The sequence below is a fragment of the Hippocampus bargibanti genome, linkage group LG04 (assembly GCF_051943395.1).
Source record: "Hippocampus bargibanti isolate YZ-2025 linkage group LG04, ASM5194339v1, whole genome shotgun sequence".
In the NCBI taxonomy this organism is placed as follows: Eukaryota; Metazoa; Chordata; class Actinopteri; order Syngnathiformes; family Syngnathidae; genus Hippocampus; species Hippocampus bargibanti.
Genome location: NC_142737.1, coordinates 12,866,435 through 12,887,999, shown reverse-complemented (window position 1 = coordinate 12,887,999; position 21,565 = coordinate 12,866,435). Strand labels below are relative to the sequence as shown.

The 21,565-nt window shown below is 40.6% G+C and overlaps 1 protein-coding gene across 7 annotated transcripts in view; it reads left to right on the top strand.

Moving 5' to 3' along the window:
* The window catches only part of grid2 (glutamate receptor, ionotropic, delta 2), a 493,088-nt gene that overhangs the window by 368,684 nt on the left and 102,839 nt on the right, over positions 1-21,565 (top strand). For all 7 annotated transcript variants that reach the window (XR_016114686.1, XM_088994116.1, XM_088994120.1 and 4 more), the window contains 3 exons: positions 1,907-2,008; positions 9,626-9,823; positions 13,287-13,599. Coding sequence is in view for 6 of the 7 variants with exons in the window: in XM_088994116.1 (XP_088850242.1) it covers positions 1,907-2,008; positions 9,626-9,823; positions 13,287-13,599 (613 nt within the window). In the remaining variant the exon portion in view is untranslated. The remainder of the gene's footprint in view (positions 1-1,906; positions 2,009-9,625; positions 9,824-13,286; positions 13,600-21,565) is intronic.

The following is a 21,565-nucleotide window of genomic DNA, read 5'->3' as shown; positions in this document are numbered from 1 at the left end:
CACATTGTAGTTACGGATTCCTCTTGGGGTCCATTATGAATTTGGGGAAGCCATTAGAATGTTTAATTGACTCCATATATTACATCTGGAGCGCACAAAAATTTGAATAATAATTTGTTTTCAAATTTCAAGTAAAAAATAATGACTGTTCTTGTGCTTACATAGGACAATTTTAAATTTTGGTTCGGACTTCAGTAAGCATAATGGAATTTCACAAGTTTGATTTGCTTTCTCGGGCCAAATAAAATGACGTGAAGGGCTGGAGTTGGCCCTCGGGCCTTGACTTTGACACCTGTGACTTCTCTCGTCTAAGACCTTCCACTTTTTCCCCTGATGAAATTATTTGTTGTGCTGGCAACATGTCTTAATGAAGCATCTTCTGGTTGGTTTGGAGTCATTTAAATTGCCACAGATACCCGTACTGTAATGTGACTAACTACAGTACTTACATTATAAAAATTGAACTAGTTGACTACATTTTGGAATGCAACTTGACCAACAGTAAAATGAAAAATGCAACATACAGTGCAAAAAGCCATCCTCGTACATTCCCAAACTTCACATATCAGGGTAAATATCACAGGAACAAAATATGGTAAACAAATCATCACACCGAGCAAATAACGTGAGATACCCAACATTTATTTCACTTGTCATTTGGTGCAAGTACTATCATGAGTGATGTGCATAAATCAATGTTCCTCCCGATCAAAATAGTTTCCTCGATATTGCGGTGACGCTGTGGTGATTTCCCCCGAGAAGCGCATGGAACATTAAAGCGCCATAACTCGAATTGTCTCGCTGTTTATTGCCATCACATTTGGACCGTGTGGTTCTAATGATAAAAGAAAAACAAAAGAGGCACTAATGCTAAAAGAAAAGACATTTTTATAGCAAGCATATCTGATGACTTTACAAACACCAGGCATTAAATGTATTTTTAATTATTTTATTTAGAATGGTATGTGTGTTAATGTGCTTCATTTATTTTGTGTGACTTGGATTTCATCCTAATTGTGTAAATACAGCAGGAAATATATAAAATGGTTTCAATGAAGTAATCCATGTTGTTCATGTTCCCAACTCATTACCAAACAAACACCACGTGTTATAGAACGGAATTTCAAACAAAAACACATGAGGACAGTAGATCCCATTCATATCCCAGACATCTCAGAGTCCGTCCACCCAAATTGCTTATCCTATTATCAAATATAACCCTGATCAGGAGCCAAGTGACTTAAATCGCAACTATTCCAAAGTCTTTAACAAAAATTCCGCAAAACAGGTTACTGGTTGCCAAATGAATCAAATTCATATCAAGGTAGCTAGCTAACAAGGTAACTAGCTAGATAGCTAGTTGGCTGGGTACCATAATTGTACGAATCTTGCTTGTACTGTTCCGAGAAGTCTTTCTTCTTGACTCTCCTTCCCTGTAATACTGAGTCGGTTGAGGACTTTTATTTCATTACATTTTATCTAAATGGTTCACAGCTTCAAATAATATCTGGCCGTGTTCCTTCTCTCCAGGGGAAGCTAGGCTAGTTTAATCTTTGGTGCCAAAAGCTACATTTCATTCAGAGCGTAAGCGATACACAAATAAAGAAGCTGTTGTGGGGGACAATTTTTAAGTAAATAAATGCTAATCACGGGTACACACTGGACTGGAGTTAAACCTGGCGGCTTTTCTTTAAAAGGGACGTGTTTGTACGTGCAAAATCCAACTACTGTATAAGAGAAAGTAGGACAGCAAAACATAAAATATGAATGCGGTAGATATATGTGTTGATTTGTTTTGAGTGTCATTTCTCTCTCTTGAACGATGATAGTACATTTTGATCATAATATATTGAATGTAAGTCAAGTGGGTTCTCAACTCATTTTGTTTTGTTGGTGTGCACTTCAGCTGGCCACATGGGACCCTCTTCATGGCCTGAATGGCACGCTGACGGACAGGAAGTTGGAGAACAACATGCGGGGAGTGGTGCTTAGAGTCGTCACTGTCTTGGTAAGTACCTCATGAACCACTTCAACATTGTTTTGTCTCTTGCTTCTTTCTTTAACTTTTAAAGGAGACTGTGTTTTGTTTTGTTTTTGTATAATTTAGTAGTTTCTCTGGATAAAATGTTTGAGGCATTCTTTGTTTAAAATCCTGAAAGGATCAAGACTTAAGACCCTTTTCGACTGCTGGAGCAACACCTAGTGTGTGTGTGTGTTTTTTGGTAATCCATTCTGTTGTTGTCATCCTTGTCATGCAAGGCTGTAAATATTTTGGCACACAGTGCCGTAGAGTGGCGAGCGAAAAGGATGAGCCAACTGCTTTGAATGGGGCTTTGGGTATTTTGAAGTAAACATGCGGTGTTTCATTTGGCACTTGGGAAGTGCTTTGAATTTTGGAAAATCGAATTATATATCTCCTATAGGAATTTCTGCAGAGTTCGATGAAGGTAAAAACACAAATAAGTCAGTCAAGCTCACGGTAGTCACTTCAATTCTTCGCCTGTCTCCCCTGGAGCAGCCGTCGCCGCTATTTGAGAACATCCCACGTTTGCTTTTAAAGATTCACCGCTGTAAATTCTTCATATCTCATCTTTGAAGTCAGAGATGCTGGGGAAACAAAGCGATGATGCTCAACATATTTGTAGCAATCCCTTTCTTCTGCTTTCCTTTTTTCTTTTTCTTCCCCCTATTTAGACGCTCATGATCCTTTTAAAGAGTGACACGATTTACAATATTCTCATTGATGCCGTTACGCTTTTTATGTGCTGGATGGGCAGAAGGACCAATTAACCAATCATTAAATGAAATGGAAATTTAGCAGCGTGATCATATAAGCGTGTTTTTATGTTGAGATATGGTGAAGCAGTGTTTGCCGTCTTTTTTTTAAATTTTATTTTATTTCATTTATACGGGGGTGTGGGACTAAACAACTGTGTTTATCATGAAGTGATGGATTAAGTGTGATAGCAGCGGGTGTGTTCGTCACTTCGTTCTGAGCTTCTGTTGTTCATATATCACCAGCTTTGAAACAGGAATCCAGAACATCAACATTTGTTTAATTTTAAAGTATGACCGTCAGCACAAGATAAAAATGCCAATGGAGGGACTTTGGCAACAGATTGTTTCCGATTGCCTTGAGCTATTCGGTGCTACTTATTTTGCATGTCTATAGGGATCACCATTCTCAAGGGTACCACGTAAACGGATGTATTAATTTCATTGCTGTTGAATTAGTTATCGACCATTTAATTGTGAGCTGAGATCATACAACTATTGGAGCAAATAACTATTAATCCCATTGATTAGGTAACGACCATATTGATTAATAAATGGCGAATACCCGGGGGACGATGTCACAGTGGCAATTATGTATTAATGTTGCTCATTAGTGGAAGCAGCCCCCGGGCAATTGGGTCTAAAATTGATATTTGACTGCAATGGAACGGTTTTAAACTTCTCAGTGCACATTGGAAGGTTTCTTCTTGATAGGAGCCTGAATGGTACAGACAGACCTCAAATTTCTTCAGTAACTCACCTCTCTCCCCATTTATTTTTTTTGTCTTCACTGATATGACAGCCTTGGCCAAAGGATTATATTTCCATGTTATCTGTCTTTCCTTGAGAACTTGAACTTTTTTATACTTTTCAAAGCAGAGAAATCATCCCTGATGTGTCAAATGATGACAATGGTTTGAGAACACTTCCCCAAAAAGTATGCTTCACACAAGTGATGGTGCTCTATTATGGATGGATGGATGGATGGGTTTGGGTGGGTAGATGGATGGATGGATTTAGATAGACATTGGTGTAAAACTTATTTTCATCATAATCAATGCCAAATGGACTTCCCTTTCCCACATGCAAAATCATTACGATAGAAATATGCTCAAATTATCAACCAAAGATTTGCTGTTATATTGCAGTAGATAGACTGCTATATTTTGCAAAGATGAGCTATAAAAAATTATATACCTGCAAACACAACATATCCTACATATTTGCATTTTTTTCTTTCAATTAACTCATTCACTCCCAGAAGGACATGTGTCTACTCCAGTGCCAGGGCTTTTGCCATGTTCACTCAAATTCCTCACAGAATATTGAGTTTTAGGACTACATAAAAATTCAATTCAGCGTAAGTCTCACGTTCTGGTTGGTGACCAACGGGTGGTGCTGTCGGCCCCGCCTGCAGCTGCACAGGTGTTGGTCGTTTCAGTCAGTGGCAATTAAGGACTCTCGGCATGACCATTCGGTGTTGGGTCATTGTGTTTGTTTTACCCTGTCAGGTTTGTTTCATCCATGTCACGGTTTTCTTTGATACGTCGGATTTTTCTGTTCTGATTACTTTGATGCTTTAGATTTTGTTCCTGCTAACTTCATTTTAATACAATTTGTCAAATACACCGTGCTCCTCCTTTTTGTCTGTTTTTTGGGGGATCCACCACCACCCACCACCTCACAAACCGTGACAGTAAGGAACCTTCTTTCATCAGAAAAAAATAGTTAATTCAAAAGTTATATGGGTCTGGAGCTATCTGAGCTTGAATTGGGGGCGGATGTCCAAAAGGCAAATGTGTTTCCCTCATGGGGGGGGGGGTATTGCCAGAGGTCTGACAGCGCTTTATCCCTGTGAGAAAAAACAAATTCGGGAATCACGTTCTACGTCATGCTTTTCAATTCCCGAATGAATTCGGGAATGGCAATGAATGAGTTAAAGGACAACCGACGCCGCCGGACAAGTTGTGTCCATAATTTGTAAAATCATTTCAAATGACTTCTACTGAGCGTATTTTACAAAAATTCCACCGCATATAGCTATATTTTACGTTTTAAGACTCGCACTGAATATTCAGGAAGTCTTGTTTTCGAGTTGATGACGATCCCCATGTGACGTCATGTTTGGAACGCCCCTGACCGAGTAAGCGACACACAATGCATTTTGCGGTACATGTAATTTGTTTTTCTTAAAACTTCGTGTTGAAAATGATGCGATGGTGAATCGTAGTGTGTTGCACCAAGAATACTATTTGATATTCGACGAAACAAATTTCCAGCAGACAAATCTGCCCATTTCCAATGGAGCTTGGGCGCCATCTTTTGCATTTTCTGGGACACTACATTTCAGTCCAGATGCCATTGATGGCTCAAATTGATATGGGAGGACTCCTTTAATCGATTGCAAACATTTATGCTTTCCTCTTCAGAACTATTTGAATCATATTCATTACTGGATGAGTAACAAGAAAGCATCTTCTCCGAATCTGAAGCCATTGTTTTGATTCCAGAGCAAGGCAAGACGTCTTGGCGTGACGTCACGAACAAGGGGGCGGGACCTTCTGAGACTGGCCATTTCCGGTTTCATTTTGAAGTCGTTTTTGGACACTTTAAATCATTTTTATTGGTGTTTTTCATTTGCTTAAAAATATTAGCCTGCATGTTTTGGGTATTTTAGATGCTATAAAACGTTTCTTTGATGTCAGTTAGGAAACAAAAAAATGGTGTCGGTTGTCCTTTAAGGGCGTAGCAAAATAAATAAATGAATAAATAAAATGCTTCGTTACAGTTTTTCCGGTTAAAACTGCAAACTTTTCCTGTCTGCACACAGCCAGTTGCCATTTTCAAATGGTCATCAGCATTTGAACAATTGCGATTCTCCAGTACAAAGGGACAATCAGAAGGCATGTGAGTGCCGCAACAATGAATATGTGCTCGAGGATGGGAGTAGGGAAGGAAAGGTGTGTGTAAGTGGGGCCGGAGGAGGGGGGGGGGGGGGTAGTTTACTTCCTTGCCTGCTTGCCGCATGCAGACGGATGCGATAAAATGTTTCACGCTCGACAAATAAGGAGAATTGTCGCCTTGATGGATGTGATGCTTGGCTAGACGGGCGGAGAGGAAAAGCACTATCTGGCATATGTTTAGGGAAAGAAGGCGACGTGGCACTGTGGAAAGGCACCAACTGGTATCTTGCAGCCGGTGAGCGGCAGGCGGGAGGGGAAGATGAGAGTGCCGAATAACAGATGGAAAAAGACGGAGCATTGAAGCTTCAAAAAAGGGAACTGACTCACACCGCAAATTTTTTTGGGCTTAAAAATGCTTCGCGTGGAAAGCACCCACTTATTATTGATTGAGGCCGGCAACTCAAGGTGTGGCCATCCAGCCCAACTTTTTTTAGGATGATTAAATGAGCCTTCGACCATGGAAACTTTTTAGCAACTGTTAAAATCTGACATTATTGATTAAGCCCATTTGTTTTTTTTACTTGACATTTTGTTTGGCCACCAGGTTTTGTTTTTCTCTTCTTTTCTTCAGCCGCAAACTTCTCACCTCAATCGCACATTTCACAAGATAATGAGCTGCTTTGACATTTACACTTGGTAGAGTTATCAAGTGCTCTCATGTGTTTTTTTGTTCAACTGGTTACAACTAGCACAAGTTGTACATCAAACTGTTCATGTCCGTGGGTATTTTTATAACACCAAAGTGGTTCAGAGCACAGCGGTCTCATGCTCACCATGCGTGCCTCACAGTTAGGAGGCCTTAAGTTTAAATCTCGGCTTCTTCCTCCCTACGGGAAATCTTGCATTCCAAAGTGTGATTTATTTAAGACTTAAGAAAGTATTTAGGGTGTGTTTTTTTTTTTTTTTTTTTTTTTTTTTTTTTTTGGGAATTCATGCCAAGTAGGATTTTCAGCAAACCAAGGGTGTTCTCTGTGACATGCTGGCAGCGCACTGGACCGTTTGGTCACATGAAAGTAGGTCACAATTTAGATTAGTAGGACTAAGTTTTGCCATAGGTAGTCTGATGCGATTTTGATTGACATGAAGGCAGACAAATTCTGAGCTGCCCAACTCTTGTGTTGTGGTTGCCGTTAAATTTCAGAACAATGACAACAGCATGCAGCAAAGCCTCTGAATCATGTGAAAAAATGTGTCCACTCCAGTGCAAGAGTTTTTGTCATTTTCACTCAAAATGCAGGACCCACAGAAGATTGAGTTTTAAGACGACATAAACATTCAATTCAGGGTAAACATTAGACTCTCTTCTTTCAACAAAAAAAGAGTTGTCTGTGTCTTTGTGTTGTCATATTATTTGTTATTTACTTTTTTTTGTTCTTTTGACTTCAAGACGGCGCCGCGAGAGTGGCTGCCTTTCCAGCAGCTCATGTGTTTTATTTTTCTACTTTCATTCCTTTCATTACTTTGCTGCTGTGAAATGTAAATTTCTCCACTGTGAGACTAATAAAGGCAAATCAAATCCAAAATCAATATGTTTTCCTTGGAAATTAATTCCTTTTTAATTTTGTGTAATCGTACACATTTTGTTTTGGAGTTTTGTTTCATTCATATCACTTTTGTGACATTATCCTCTTCACCTTTTAATTCTTATCATTCCTTGATGCCACATGTGTGGCCCTACACACCATTTTATTCAGCCCGCAAAAGCAAATTGAACTTGTGAAATTCTATGATGCTTGCTAAAATCCAAACCAAAATTTACATTTTGAAAACCGCAATAACAGTCTTCATTCTTGACTTCAGATGTGAAAACTGGTCATTCATCAAGTTGTTGTGCGTTTTGTTTATAATATGTGGAGGAGATGAAACATTTTAATTGCTTCCCCAAATTTAGAATGGCCCTCGAGAGGAAACTGGAACAAAAAAGTGGGCTGCGGCAACAAATGAGGTTCACGCCTTGGCTTCACACAATACATTTTACAGATGATACTTTTCAATGCGGCTCAAACACTAGTCATTTTTGCCTTCTTCCGTGGGAACAACTTGGAAAGTAGAAACACTTTAATTTAAAACAGATTCTTATCTTACAGACAGTGTATTGTCGGTGTTCAAATACATGACATGTTTCGGCATCTACTTCCGCCTTCGAATGAATGAAATCTGAAGGAACTTGACCTCACCACAATTTGGTTCATGTGTGTGTGTGTGTGTGTGTGTGTGTGTGTGTGTGTGTGTTGTGTGTGTGTGTGTGTGTGTGTGTGTGTGTGTGTGTGTGTGTGTGTGTGTGTGTGTGTGTGTGTGTGTGTGTGTGTGTGTGCGCGTGCGCGTGTGCGTGTGTGTGCTCCTGCCTGGACTGATGGATGTGTTCAGTGCAAAAGGGTCTTGGTATGCGTGTCCACTTACCGCGTAATAGCTTATTGAGCTGCTGCAGCCAGCAAGGATTAGAAACCACCAAGTTAATCGCTTTGTGCGCGTTCATGTATGTGTGTGCACACACACACGTGCGCAAGTACAATCAACTCAATAACGCACAAGGGCCTTCCATAAATAGAGCAGGCGTATTGGTCTAAAATATTTCACTCATCAATTGGGAGGGTTGTGTGAGTGGTCTGAAGAGTTTGAAGTGAAAATGTCTTCTATAAAATATGAGTGCACAAGAGTGTCAAATCAAGGATGAACAGAGGGGGTTCAAGGATTGACCCTTGAGGGACCCCTCATGTCATCAGGCGTTTGTGTATGTCTGTGTGTGTCTGTGTGTGTGCTTTGATGTTGAAAAGAGGTTGAAATTTCCACCCCAAAGTGCTGCTTTTTTAATTGGCTTAAATGTCAAATGTTTGCTGGATGTCTTTAACGTCAACAGGCAGCTGCCCTTTAGATGCCACACAAATATATTGATGAACAGTGGTGGCCTGGGTGGAGCTGCATTATTTGAAAGTACAGTCCACTGGAAAAAAATAAGGAATAGGAGCCCGTTGTTGGGTGATTATGAATTTGCAAATCTACACGATTGAGGATACTATTAGTGCATGCATCGATATTTTCTCTTTCATTTGTTTAGAAAAGGAAGGACTGTTGAATGAAATGTTGGAAGCTGTAAATGGGATTTTCCTCTCAATGTAATGTTTTTTTTTTCCTTGTACCACCTCTTCAATGTACAACATAAATGTTTTCTCGCCTGATTTTATTTCAGGGATTTTTGATGTTACCATTTTGGCTTTGAAATGACTTTGTTTTCACTCATTGTGGTCTTTGGTCTTGGCTTTGTCTGAAACTATAATAATGTTTTCCAATTTAATTGGCTGTCACCTCATTACTTGGATATTGAGTACAGACATAACTTTTCCAATAAATACAGTTCAATGCAATAGTTTGCCCCTTTAGGGGATCAAGCTTTTTCAAGCTTTCTCTCTGGAATGACCTGCCACTGAACATTGGGCCAGCCCCCTCGCTGCCCATCTGTAAAACCCTCTCAAAACCCAGTTGTGCTCTGGCATTCGACTCGGCATGATTTCAACTTGATCTTGATTTCACTCCCTGATGCTTTCTACTATCTTTGTCACTGCTTTATTTCCTGTATATGATAACTGTCCATGTTAAGCACTTTGTCACTGCTTCAGCTGTTGTTAAAGCTCTATATAAATCAATATGTATTGTATTGTATTTAGTAACTGGAACTTTAAAGGACAACCGATGCCTCCAGACAAGTTGTGTCCATAATTTGTAAAATCACTTCAAATGACTTCTACTGAGCGTATTTTACAAAGATTCATTCAAACGTTTTTCTGATGTCAGTTAGGAAACAAAAAAAAAATGGTGTCGGTTGTCCTTTAAATGACTGATACATTAATTGGTTGTTTGACCAACACTTTGTTTTGTTTTTTGCTTTCTAGGAGGAGCCCTTCGTGATGGTTTCCGAAAACGTTCTTGGCAAACCCAAGAAGTACCAGGGTTTCTCCATCGACGTCCTGGATGCTCTCTCCAACTATTTGGGTTTCAAATATGAAATCTACATCGCTCCGGACCACAAGTATGGAAGCTTGCAGCCTGACGGTCAATGGAATGGACTCATGGGAGAACTTGTTTTTAAGGTGAGACATCCATTACCTATCAGTGTACACACACGAAACAATGCGATTCACATGATAATAAGCTGTCCAATGTAGTAACCAATGTCCTTCCAAGGGATAAAACTACACGATTGAATGAATCGAAAGGAAATTTTACACTAGCAACACCAAAGGAAGTATTCCCTAACATGAAAAACAATGTGAACCAATTCACAAGCGTAGTCATTAAAAATGTCACATGCCATTGCCGTCACTTATGCTAAGTATGCTATCGACCTCACATGGGGCGGCGGGAGGCAGGCGAGTAGGATTTTTGTACACACTCTTTTGTCGCCTTCTAGCATTCCAGCAAGGATATTAACTTGTGTCCAACGTAAATATTTATCATGAGGGCTCAGTTTTATTCCCTTATATTGACAGTAAAATGTGAACTCCTTTCATGGACTGGAATATAAGAAGATGAAGAACATAAATGTGTTGCGATGTAGGCGTTGCGGTGGTCAAGTGGTCAGCATGAGGGCTTCACAGTGCAGAGGTCGCCGGTTCGCGTCCCGCTCTGGCCTCCCTGTGTGGAGTTTTCTCCGGGTCCTCCGGTTTCCTCCCACATTCCAAAAACATGCATGACAGGCATATTGAACACTCCAAATTGTCCCGAGGTGTGAGTGTGAGAGTGACTGTTGTTTGTCTTTCTGTGCCCTGCGATTGGCTGGCAACCAATTCAGGGTGTCCCCCGCCTCGTGCCCGAAGACAGTTGGGATAGGCTCCACCACCCGATGGATGGATGGTTGGATGGTTGATATGTAATGTATTAAGCAAACTAAAATACTGTAATATATGATAGCTTGTGAAGATGTTGAAATTGATTCATACAAAATATGATAAAAATACAACCGTATTACATCAATACATTGAGGGACACTTGAAAGTCTCCAAATCCAGACTCTGTGCCACCTGAATCTGTTTCTTAAGTCATACAAAATCATCAAAAACTAAGATTCCCATGAGACATTAAAGGACAACCGACACCATTTTTTTTGTTTCCTAACTGACATCAGAAAAACGTTTTATAGCATCTAAAATACCCAAAACATGCAGGCTGATATTTTTAGTCAAATGCAAAACACCAATAAAAATAACTTAGTGTCCCAAAAGTACTTCAAAATGACCCTGGAAATGGTGAGTTTCAGAAGGTCCCGCCCCCTTGTTTGTGACGTCACGGCAGGACGGCTTGCATTGCTCTAGAATCAAAACAATGGCTTCAGATTCGGAGAAGATGCTTTCTTGTTACTCATCCAGTTATGAATATGATTCAAATAGTTCTGAAGAGGAAAGCATAAATGTTTGCAATATATTAAAGATGTCCTTCCGTATCACTTTGAGGCGTCTGGACTCCAATCCAACAATTGTGGCATTTTCATGTTTCCTTTCCAGGAGTTCCCAAAAACTATGTTTTGAGTATAAACACATAGTTGCTCTAAACATGTACATATATTATACACAGAAATCTCGTCTAATTACCCTCTGCTGCATCTTCATCAAATATGCCAACGGTTTAGTGGCATGTCGTCCATTTCACTTGTGTGCAAGAAAATTAATAGCTTTGTGTTCGCTAGGCCCAAATTTTACACCAAGTAAGTCAACGCATAAGTAAATTGAGACTAGATCATCATTAGTTTAGTAGAAGTTAAGTTTGGTAACTTTTTATGATATTTATGTGTGTTGTGTGCCAGGAGATTTTCATCTAAATTATGCACTTCTGTTAAAAACTGTTCATAAATCTATTTCTGGCAACTTTATACAGCTATTAATAAATAATACAAGACACCATCGAGGTAATTTGTCCCATTTTCTCTTTACAAATGAATATATGTCAAGAGGGAGAAAACATAAATAAATAAATAAATTGTGGTAGCTTCATACATAAATGTGATACCACATTTTGTCGAGTGACAGCGCTAGAACGCTAATCGGTCATCTTTTATTCTGCACGGAGAAGTCATTTATAATATGTTGGAAAGACGACACACATGAATTATGTAGGAGACACTTTACATGCTGCAATAGGTGCTGTCGATTTGATTAGTGGCAGTTCTAATTGCCCAACAGTGACATGTGTGAAGGATTGCATTTTGGAGATAATTACTACCCTGTTAATGATTACGACAAAAAATAAATAATGGATTTATTTTCAGAGTGACACTTGTTTCTTAAGACTTGTCGTATTGCATTTCAATATATTACAACAAGCAGCTGTTGGGCACAATAGTTGGGTCACCTCTAATGAAATAATCAAAACCTGAACATTGTTTTTGAAAATATACCAAAGGCGCCAGGGATGTGTGTATTCTACTGGCTATATTTTCTCTCAGCAAATTATTTACTCAACGGTGGTCAATTTCAACCCGGGTGAAATTGAGCAGAGATGGTATTCTATTGGAGTATCACAGTAAATATACTAGCAGATATCAACAGCGGCGAGGGAAACTCCAGGGACCAGAAGCATTTTAATTATCTTTTCTTTTAATCTCATTATAATTGTATTCACTGACTCGTGGCTTTTTCTAGTTCAAATCGTCCCAGTTTCAGTCTAAAATTAAGAAGTCACTTGGTATTGTGTTAAAATTCAAAAAAGAGATGAATACATGCAGAGTCTTAATATTCAGATTTATTTTGTGTCGGGCCACATTGAATGATGTGGCAGCCTGAATCTCGGTCCAGGCCTTATTTTTTTTAAACTTAACTCTACCAGACGATGTGCAAAAATGTGTCCACTCCAGTGCCAGGGTTTTTATCATTTTCACTCAAATTGCAATACTTACAAAATATGAAGTTTTAGGACTACATAAACATTCAATTCAGCGTAAAAAAAAACATTACAATATTTTCTTTCATCTGAAACAAAAGAGTTAATTCCTAAGTTCTGTCTGGAGTTATCTGAGCTTGAAATGGGGGCGGCTGTACAAAATACAATACAATACATATTGATTTATATTGCGGTTTAACAGCTGATGCTGTAACAAATCGCTAACATAGACAAAAGGCAAATGCTGCCCTTTTGTGGAAGGGAAAACACATTGACAAAACACCCACTGACCAGCGCTTTATCGGCATCCCAACGCAACAAAAACGAAAACACTAAACAATTCAGGAATGGCGCCCCACGTCATGCTTTTCAATTCCCGGATAAATTCGGGAATGGCAGTGAATAAGTTAACAATAACATTGTAGTCTCGTTTACCAAAAAGGCCAGCAAATTGTAGTGTGCCTGTTTGGCAGAAACCAGAGTGCAACATAATAGACCAGTTTTATGTTTCAATTGTTATAAATGTCAACTGTTTTTTTAAAATAAAGGCAAGTGTATGCTTACTTCCATCATTAATGTAAGGATGGAAGAATGCCGCGACAGAAATTTGGTGTACATCTGTAAGGAATGCTGAATTCTGCATTTGGATGTTAAACCTGTCATTCTCCTCCATATCCACAGCGAGCTGATGTCGGACTCTCGGCACTGACTATCACACCGGAGCGCGAGAGCGTTGTTGACTTCACCACACGCTACATGGACTACTCTGTGGGCGTGCTGCTGCGCAAGGCCGAGCGCACGGTGGACATGTTCGCCTGCCTGGCGCCCTTTGACCTGTCGTTGTGGGCAAGCATCGCTGGGACTGTCCTGCTGATCGGCATCCTGGTCTACTTGCTTAACTGGCTCAACCCACCACGACTGCCCATGGGTTCCGTGTCCTCCACAACACTCTACAATTCCATGTGGTTCGTGTATGGATCCTTCGTACAGCAAGGTATTTAATCTCTTAGCCTGTTGTGGAAAGTATGTTCTCCATTCTATTAAATGGGAATAACTGCTTAATTTATATGAAGATAACTTTCTATTTCAAATACGTTTATATGAAGATATAAAACAATTTATGCAATACCTGCAGATGATAATGAAACTGGTAAAGCTTACACTAGTATTCGTTTATTGTACAGGTGTCAAAGTCAAGGCCCGGGGGCCAAATTTTACCCGATACATCTTTTTTATTTGTCCTGTGAAAGCAAATCAAACTTGTGAAATTCAATGATGCTATCTGTAGTCCATCCATCCATCCATCCGTCTTCTGCCGCTTATCCGGGGTCGGGTCACGGGGGCAGCAGCTTCAGTAGGGAAGCCCAGACTTCCCTCTCCCCAGCCACTTCTTCTAGCTCGTCCTGGCGGATCCCGAGGCGTTCCCATGCCAGCTGGGAGACACAGTCTCTCCAGCGTGTTCTGGGTCGTCCCCGGGGTCTCCTGCCAGTGGGGCATGCCCGGAACACCTCACGAGGGAGGCGTCCCGGGGGCATCCTAATCAGATTCCCGAGCCACCTCATCTGGCTCCTCTCGATGTGGAGGAGAAGCGGCTCGACTTTGAGCCCCTCCCGGATGACCGAGCTTCTCACCTTATCACTAAGGGAGAGCCCGGACACCCGACGGAAGAAGCTCATTTCGGCCGATCCTGGATCTCGTTCTTTCGGACACAACCCATAGCTCGTGACCATAGATGAGGGTTGGGACGTAGATCGACCGGTAGATTGAGAGCTTTGCTTTGTGGCTCAGCTCCTTCTTCACCACGACAGATCGGTACAAAGTCCGCATCACAGTAGACGCCGCACCGATCCGCCTGTCGACCTCTCGCTCCCTTACACCCTCATTCGTGAACAAGACACCCAGATACTTAAACTCCTCCATTTGAGGCAAAATCTCCTCCCCGACCCGGAGAGGGCACTCCACCCTTTTCCGACTGACAACCATTGTCTCAGATTTGGAGGTGCTGATTCTCATCCCAGCCGCTTCACATTCGGCTGCGAAACGCTCCAGCGAGAGTTGGAGAGCTCCACTTGAAGGTCCCAACAGTACAACATCATCTGCAAAAAGCAGAGATGCTATACTGAGGCCACCAAAACGGAAACCTTCAATGCTTCGGCTGCGCCTAGAAATCCTGTCCATAAAGGTTATGAACAGAATCGGTGACAAAGGGCAGCCTTGGCGGAGCCCAACCCTCACTGGAAACGATTTCGACTTATTGCCGGCAATGCGAACCAGACTCAGACGTCGGTCGTATAGGGACCGAACGGCCTGTATCAGGCGCTCCTGTACCCCATATTCCCGAAGCACCCCCCACAGAACTCCCCGAGGGACACGGTCAAACGCTTTCTCCAAGTCCACTCCCATGCCCCCTCGAGGACCCTGCTAAGGGTGTAGAGCTGGTCCCCAAAATTTCAAATTGTTGTACCTAAACCACAATAATTGACATTATTCTTGACTTCAGATTTTAAAACTAGTTATTCATTATGATGTTGTGCATTCTGTATATAATATGTGGACGAGATGAAACATTCTAACAGTTTCGCCAAATTCATAACGGACCTCGAGAGAAAAAGGTAACTACAATGTGGCCCTCAGCAAAAAATGAGTTTAATACCCCTGGTTTATCGGGTGTCATCAGTGGGTGTTTCCAAACTTTCCCACTGAAATCGGGGTTTGGAATCTGACCTTCCACACTCAATAATACGAAACCACCAGGTAAAGGAATATTTGTCCCACCGGGATTGACTTGCAGGTTAATGACCTCTGAGTTATCTCTCCCAAAATTCCTCGCAATCCACCACGTGGTGCTCAGGTGCAGATATCAAAGGAAAGGATCTAGAATGAAAGTGTCGTGACCTAGAGAAGGGCAGAAGGCTGTTGAAATAAGATTTGGCATGATTATGTTTGATTCCATAGTTGCTGCCTCATGTGAACTAAGCAGAGGTCATACAGAGAGTCAATACGTTTCTTCCCGACAATAAAGAATTAGAAATCAAATGAAAATTAACTAATACAGACTTTCAATTTAACAATAGCTTGACTTTAGCCCTGATAATGAAGCATGTCCATCACTTGTTGTCTTAAGATATTTTAGCAAATAATTCATAATTTTGCTGCTGTGAAATGTAAATTTCTCCACTGTGAGACTAATAAAGGCAAATCCAATCCAAATTGTGAGTGACTTCAAACTGTCCTTGACATTTTGATCAGATTTTCTTTTGGATATGAAGTAAATTCATAAATTAAAATACAGTGGACAGTTTATCAGATTACATTTTATCATTATTTTTTATTACGAAAGGGTTAAATTCTAAAACCAACGCATTCACTTAAGCAATTGCCTTTCAATGTCTAAGAAAAAGCCTAAAAAATGCTTATAATGTAATTAGCTGTCAAACCGCAGCGGTCAGGTTTGAATGTGTGTTTTTGTGGACTGACACATTCATCCTGCATTTCTTTCCCACTTTTTTCACTTAAAGTTACGCAGGTGAGGCATGGCGAACTCTTAAAATATTTGTGGCTTTGCAGCGCTGACTTCAGATCAAAAAGGTCTCCAGTGTCAAATAAAATCTCTGCTTTGACTTAGTGATGGCTTTTCTCAGGGCTCCTTGTCGTACGCAAAAGCATGTATAAATAATGTTGTCCTTCTTCGTTTGAGCGTGAATTAAAGATGACGATCACTCTTCTTAAAATACTCTAATCAGGGTCGGAAAATGATGGCTGAAATGGTTAAATGAAATGGTTAAATGCAAACATACGAAAACACACACCTGGAAGCAGCACAACAGGGGAAAATCAATGATAGGAAGCTGAAAGACAATTTTGAATTATTTAATAAAAATTCATGGACTTAACATCAGTCTGTGATTCAGATATTTTTAGGCCAGCAGAGAAGGCCTTGCAGGCCCTGACGGCCCACCATTGATCAAATCCTGGTGCAATAGTTTTGTACTCCAAACCTTCGCTTTGCTGCAGAGGAATTTAATTTCTATGTAAGCATGTATTCGATTTTGTTGTTGTGAAGCATATATTGTTGAACTGATGTGATCAGTGCATCTTTCGACTGATTTCCGTTGATTTGTTGTCAACATTTCTTTGCCGATGAAAAAAACCTGCTGAATGAGTCGTTGATGAGCGTGCCGCCCTTTGCTCAATAATCCTCCATCTTACTGTAGCAACTAATGGCGCTAATGATGATCCACACTAATTGCTGTTTGATTTTTGGCAATCATTTCTCTTTTTAGGGGTAATTAACATCTTAGTCATGGTGCCATTAGTGAGGAAAACAAGTAAGGAAGGATCTCATTTTGAGCAGCTTGTCGTTGAACTGCTATGCACGAAATTGCAGCTGTGTGTAAGTGTGTGTGTGTGTGTGTGTGTGTGTGTGTGTGTGTGTGTGTGTGTGTGTGTGTGTGTGTGTGTGTGTGTGTGTGTGTGTGTGTGTGTGTGTGTGTGTGTGTGTGTGTGTGTGTGTGTGTGTGTGTGTGTGTGTGTGTGTGTGTGTGCGTGTGTGTGTGTGTGTGTGTGTGTGTGCGTGCGTGTGTGTGTGTGTGTGTGTGTGTGCGCGCGCACATGTGCATGTGCGTGAAAGGAGCAGCACTATGGTCACAGGTGATTCGTCACTGATTTGGTGGGCCAGAAATATCTCGCTTAGGATTTAGCCAAGCATGAACGCTCATCCCGCTGTAGGGTGAAGTTGAGCCCGCTGTAAATACTCACCTGGAAAGCACAAAACCCAAAATCCAGTGTTCGTTGGAAGTCAAACAAGACTTTGCCTTGAGGTTGTTCTTATTGACTATATTTAGAAGAGAATATAATCTGTCAATAAAAACAGCGGTGCCTTTGCCCATGCACTGTTTATTTCGAGTCTGGAAGCGGAGGGGTGTCTCAAGTCTAAAAAGGCAGCAAAAAGTCATCTTGATTGTCTGCATTTTTCTTTGTTATATTTTATTCACTGCTGGGTGTGTAAAATTTGTGTTGTGACAAATTTCTGTAAATAGATCAGTTTATAACTCTATGTCACGGTGTTCTCATTCCACCTTCGTCTTCATTTGTCTTATCAGCTGTTGAGTGCAACAAGTCGATAGTGAGTAATTTTATGTTCATTTTTTCGGGTTGTAAAATGCAGAGGGATGTACGTATTAGCTGTCTAAGAGGACAGCAAAAATTCACGTAATTGTTTGCTAGTCCTTTTTTTCATTTTGTAATTGTATGTGTTTTAATTCAGTTAAGGGTCTGGGAAAAGTCATTACCTGAAATGACAAACTCTGTTAACACCGCCCCTGTGGTCATCTACTATATTATCTGGATATAGCGCATCTATGTATCTAGTGGATATTTAGTTTTTCTACATGTGGTATACAATGGTTGAAGTATTCATGTTGAATTTGAGTCTTGCAATATATATTTGCCGTATTTTCCGCACCCAAAGGCGCACCGAAAAGCCTTCATTTTTTTCACTTGTATGGTTAGAGTCAAAAAGTAAGTATTGGTCAGTGACCAATACTTACTTTTTGACTCTAACCACCCTTTACAACACAAACTAGGAGTTATCAGAACCCTCCAGCATAGGGCTAAACAAATACCAACTAGCATTGAAGGTAGAGAAAATGAGTCAAAACATATCAGGAGAGCACTCACTAACTGTGGGTACCCTCAGTGGTCATTCAACAAATGTCAGAAAGAAAGAATAGGGAATGAAACCAAAAATTCTCAAGATACAAAAAGGAGAGGAGTAACAGTACCTTACATTGCAGGAGTTTCTGAAAAATTACAAATAGTCCTTTGGCAACACAAAATTCCTACTTATTTCAAACCGATAAACACGTTAAGGCAAAAATTAGTGCATCCAAAAGATAGGCTACCAAATGAAAAACAAAGTAATGTAGTTTATTCAATACATTGTAAGAATGAAAATTGTAAAGAGCAGTACATTGGGGAGACTCAACAAATTCTCAAAAAAAGACTATCAACATCGCAGGGGCCTCAATCGGCAGTACATTTGCACCTAAAAGCTAGCAACCACTCATTTGACGACAATGAGGTTAAAATCTTAGCGAAAGAACATAGATGGTTTGAAAGGGGGGTAAAAGAAGCGATTCTTAGAGAACAACAAAATCCTTCATTAAACCGGTCTGGTGGGGTGAGGTTCAATTTGGATCGTTCATACAATAGCCTGCTTAGGTAGGCTTATTGTATGAACGATCCAACATTTATTATTAAAACTACAACACGCCACCTATTTTCCATGTTTAGTTCTATTGAGAGCAAATGTCACGTTTTCGAAAAACGAAAAATAGAATTATAGTCAAGTGATAATCATAAAGGAAACGAGGGGTGGGATCTACACTAAACTAATATGCCATTTGGCTTTATGACAGTCATTTTGGGTAAAGATAAGTCTTTTTAGCCTATCCCACCGCTCCTTAAAATGCAAAAGAATGTTTCAAATGTATAAAACAGTCAGTACGTGCCAGATATGAAAGCAGCTTCTTGAATGTTGCTGGTAGTTTTTTGGGGGGGCGTGGGGCAAGGTCATTGGCCAGATTTCATCTAATCTTTTCATCATGTTGGGAGCAACATCCAGTGCTTCGTAATGTCACCGTTGTGCCACATTCCCTTCACCTGAAGATCACTATCTTCACTACATTGCCTTGTACATTTGATAGAAATTCTTCACGACCCTTGTATTGAGAGATATTTTTGAATGAGATCCTTCTGAAGCTGCGAAAGCTCTGTGGACCATGCCTTTGTGCTGAAAGATGAGGCTATGAAAATGACAGGAAACCCTGACTCTAATTTAACACAAGTTAAAATATCATGAATTAATTCCCAGCAAAGCCCCATTGCCAATTATAAGATGCTATTGACGTGGTTGTACTTTTACTTCCACTCCCTGAAAGTTTTTTTTTTTTTTTTTTTAATCCAGTCATACAAGTTATGCTTTTGGTTAATGGTGGAAACACGTTTTGAAATGATTCACATTGGTCTCGTTTTTATCATACCACAAAAAGCTACAATTTCAACTGGAGTTTGTAGGCTTTTGACATCTGCATTATCTAAATCTGGGGTGTCAAACGTATTTTTTGCTGCGGGCCACATTGTAGTTACGGTTTCCTCTTGAGAGCTGTTATGAATTTGGGGAACCCCATAGAATGTTTCATCTTCCCAACATATAACATACAGAATTATATGTTCAATCGTGAATCACTGAACCACATTCAAACTGAAAGATACTTTTTCATTCAACTGGGAAAGGATCCAGTTGACCCACAGTCCAAATTAAGAAAAGTGCTGTTGTAACCAGATAAGTTTGTCATTGAACCCCCATAATTGCATTTTTAGGAGGAATTTGTAAATATTTTACATGGCCCTTTAGCAAATGTGCCCTACCTGCAGAATTGAACATTCTCAACCACTCCGTCCAAGTCACCAATCAATGAATCATTGGAAACACACACAAGTTATTTCCTTGACAGTTTTCTCACAACCCCTTTCTAATAACACGTGCATCACCCTGGAATCCAACCCTTTGGGAACACAGTAAGGGAAAGGGAATGGATGTGGCTGAGAGGATGATTAGAGGGAAGTCAAACACCTGAATGTTTTGCTTGGGGCCTTCTTACGCTGACTGAGCGCGAGAACAAGGTGTGTGCTACGAGGCGACATCCTTTTTCTTTTCATATTTTCTCGTCTCCCGATTCCGTCACGTCCTGGTTCCTTTGGGTCCTCAAAATTTCACACTCTTATGCTTTCTTCTTCTTCCATCTTGTTTTTGATTTCAATTTATTAGCCTATTGCCCGAAGACAAATGTGATAGGCTTTTATTTATTAATAGTTCATCCTTGTCTGGGCTCTGCAGGTACTTGGTGGCATCCAAATGCTTCATGATCCCCATCGCATTGTGAAAGGAACAAAAATAGCGGATGCCTCAGACTTTAGCACTCTGTGGTTGTGATTTGCATGTTCACGACTGAATGGATGGTAAATTGTTTTATGTCTATGAATTGTGTGTTTTTGGATGGTGGTGGTACGATAAGTCATAGTTCGCACATCTTTCCCATCTTCCTTCCCGTCTTTTGGGACTCCTGGCCCCTGGTGTCCTATGTCCCCTGTGCTTGTGTGGGTTTTCTTTAGGTACTTTCTTTTCCGCTCACATTCCAAAATCTACATGTTCGATTTATTGAAGACTTGAGAATATTGCCAACTTGCCTGCAACCCTAGAGGAGATGGAGTTGAAAATGATGGATGGACAGATACATCAAATACAGTTTCACCGTGAGCGACAAATTCACATTTCCACTCACACTTGTCGATGGCCAGTCACAACGATCATTCCAGTGTTTTGTCAAGCCTGCAGGGGGAAAGGTTTGAATGAGAGTCAAGGCCAGGACCCACCAGGTCCCACGATAGGAGACGAACAGATAACATTAGCTGAGTGTCGACTGGCAACTGTGCACATGCTGGTCAGAACAAGACGCTGCAGGGAAGGGGAAATGTGCTCATTTGCAGTCTTGCACACCACCATTTGGATTTTGAAATGAGCCACCAGAGGCAGTGACTAGGGCGAGAGCTTAGGACCAGGGGAGTGATGAGAAGGAGGGGGTAGCATGCAAGGACTCTAGAATATGGAAAAATAAGATCACCCAAAGGCGTTCGAGTGGGGGAGAAAGGCTCCAACACCTCATGCAGGCGTGACAGGAAACGGAAGAGAGTATTTTCACAAACGCTCTCATCATCAAATCTGTGTTGAACCTTCAAGTTTGAACAGGATCCTTTACAAGTTGATGGGCAGCCTCCATATGGCTGAAATTTTAGGGAATTTTGGTCATACAGTACAAGTAATTACTTTCACTAGTCCTTCTGTGACTTGGAACGAGAAAACCCGTGCAGTCAAAGGGCCTAGACAAGGTTATGACAAA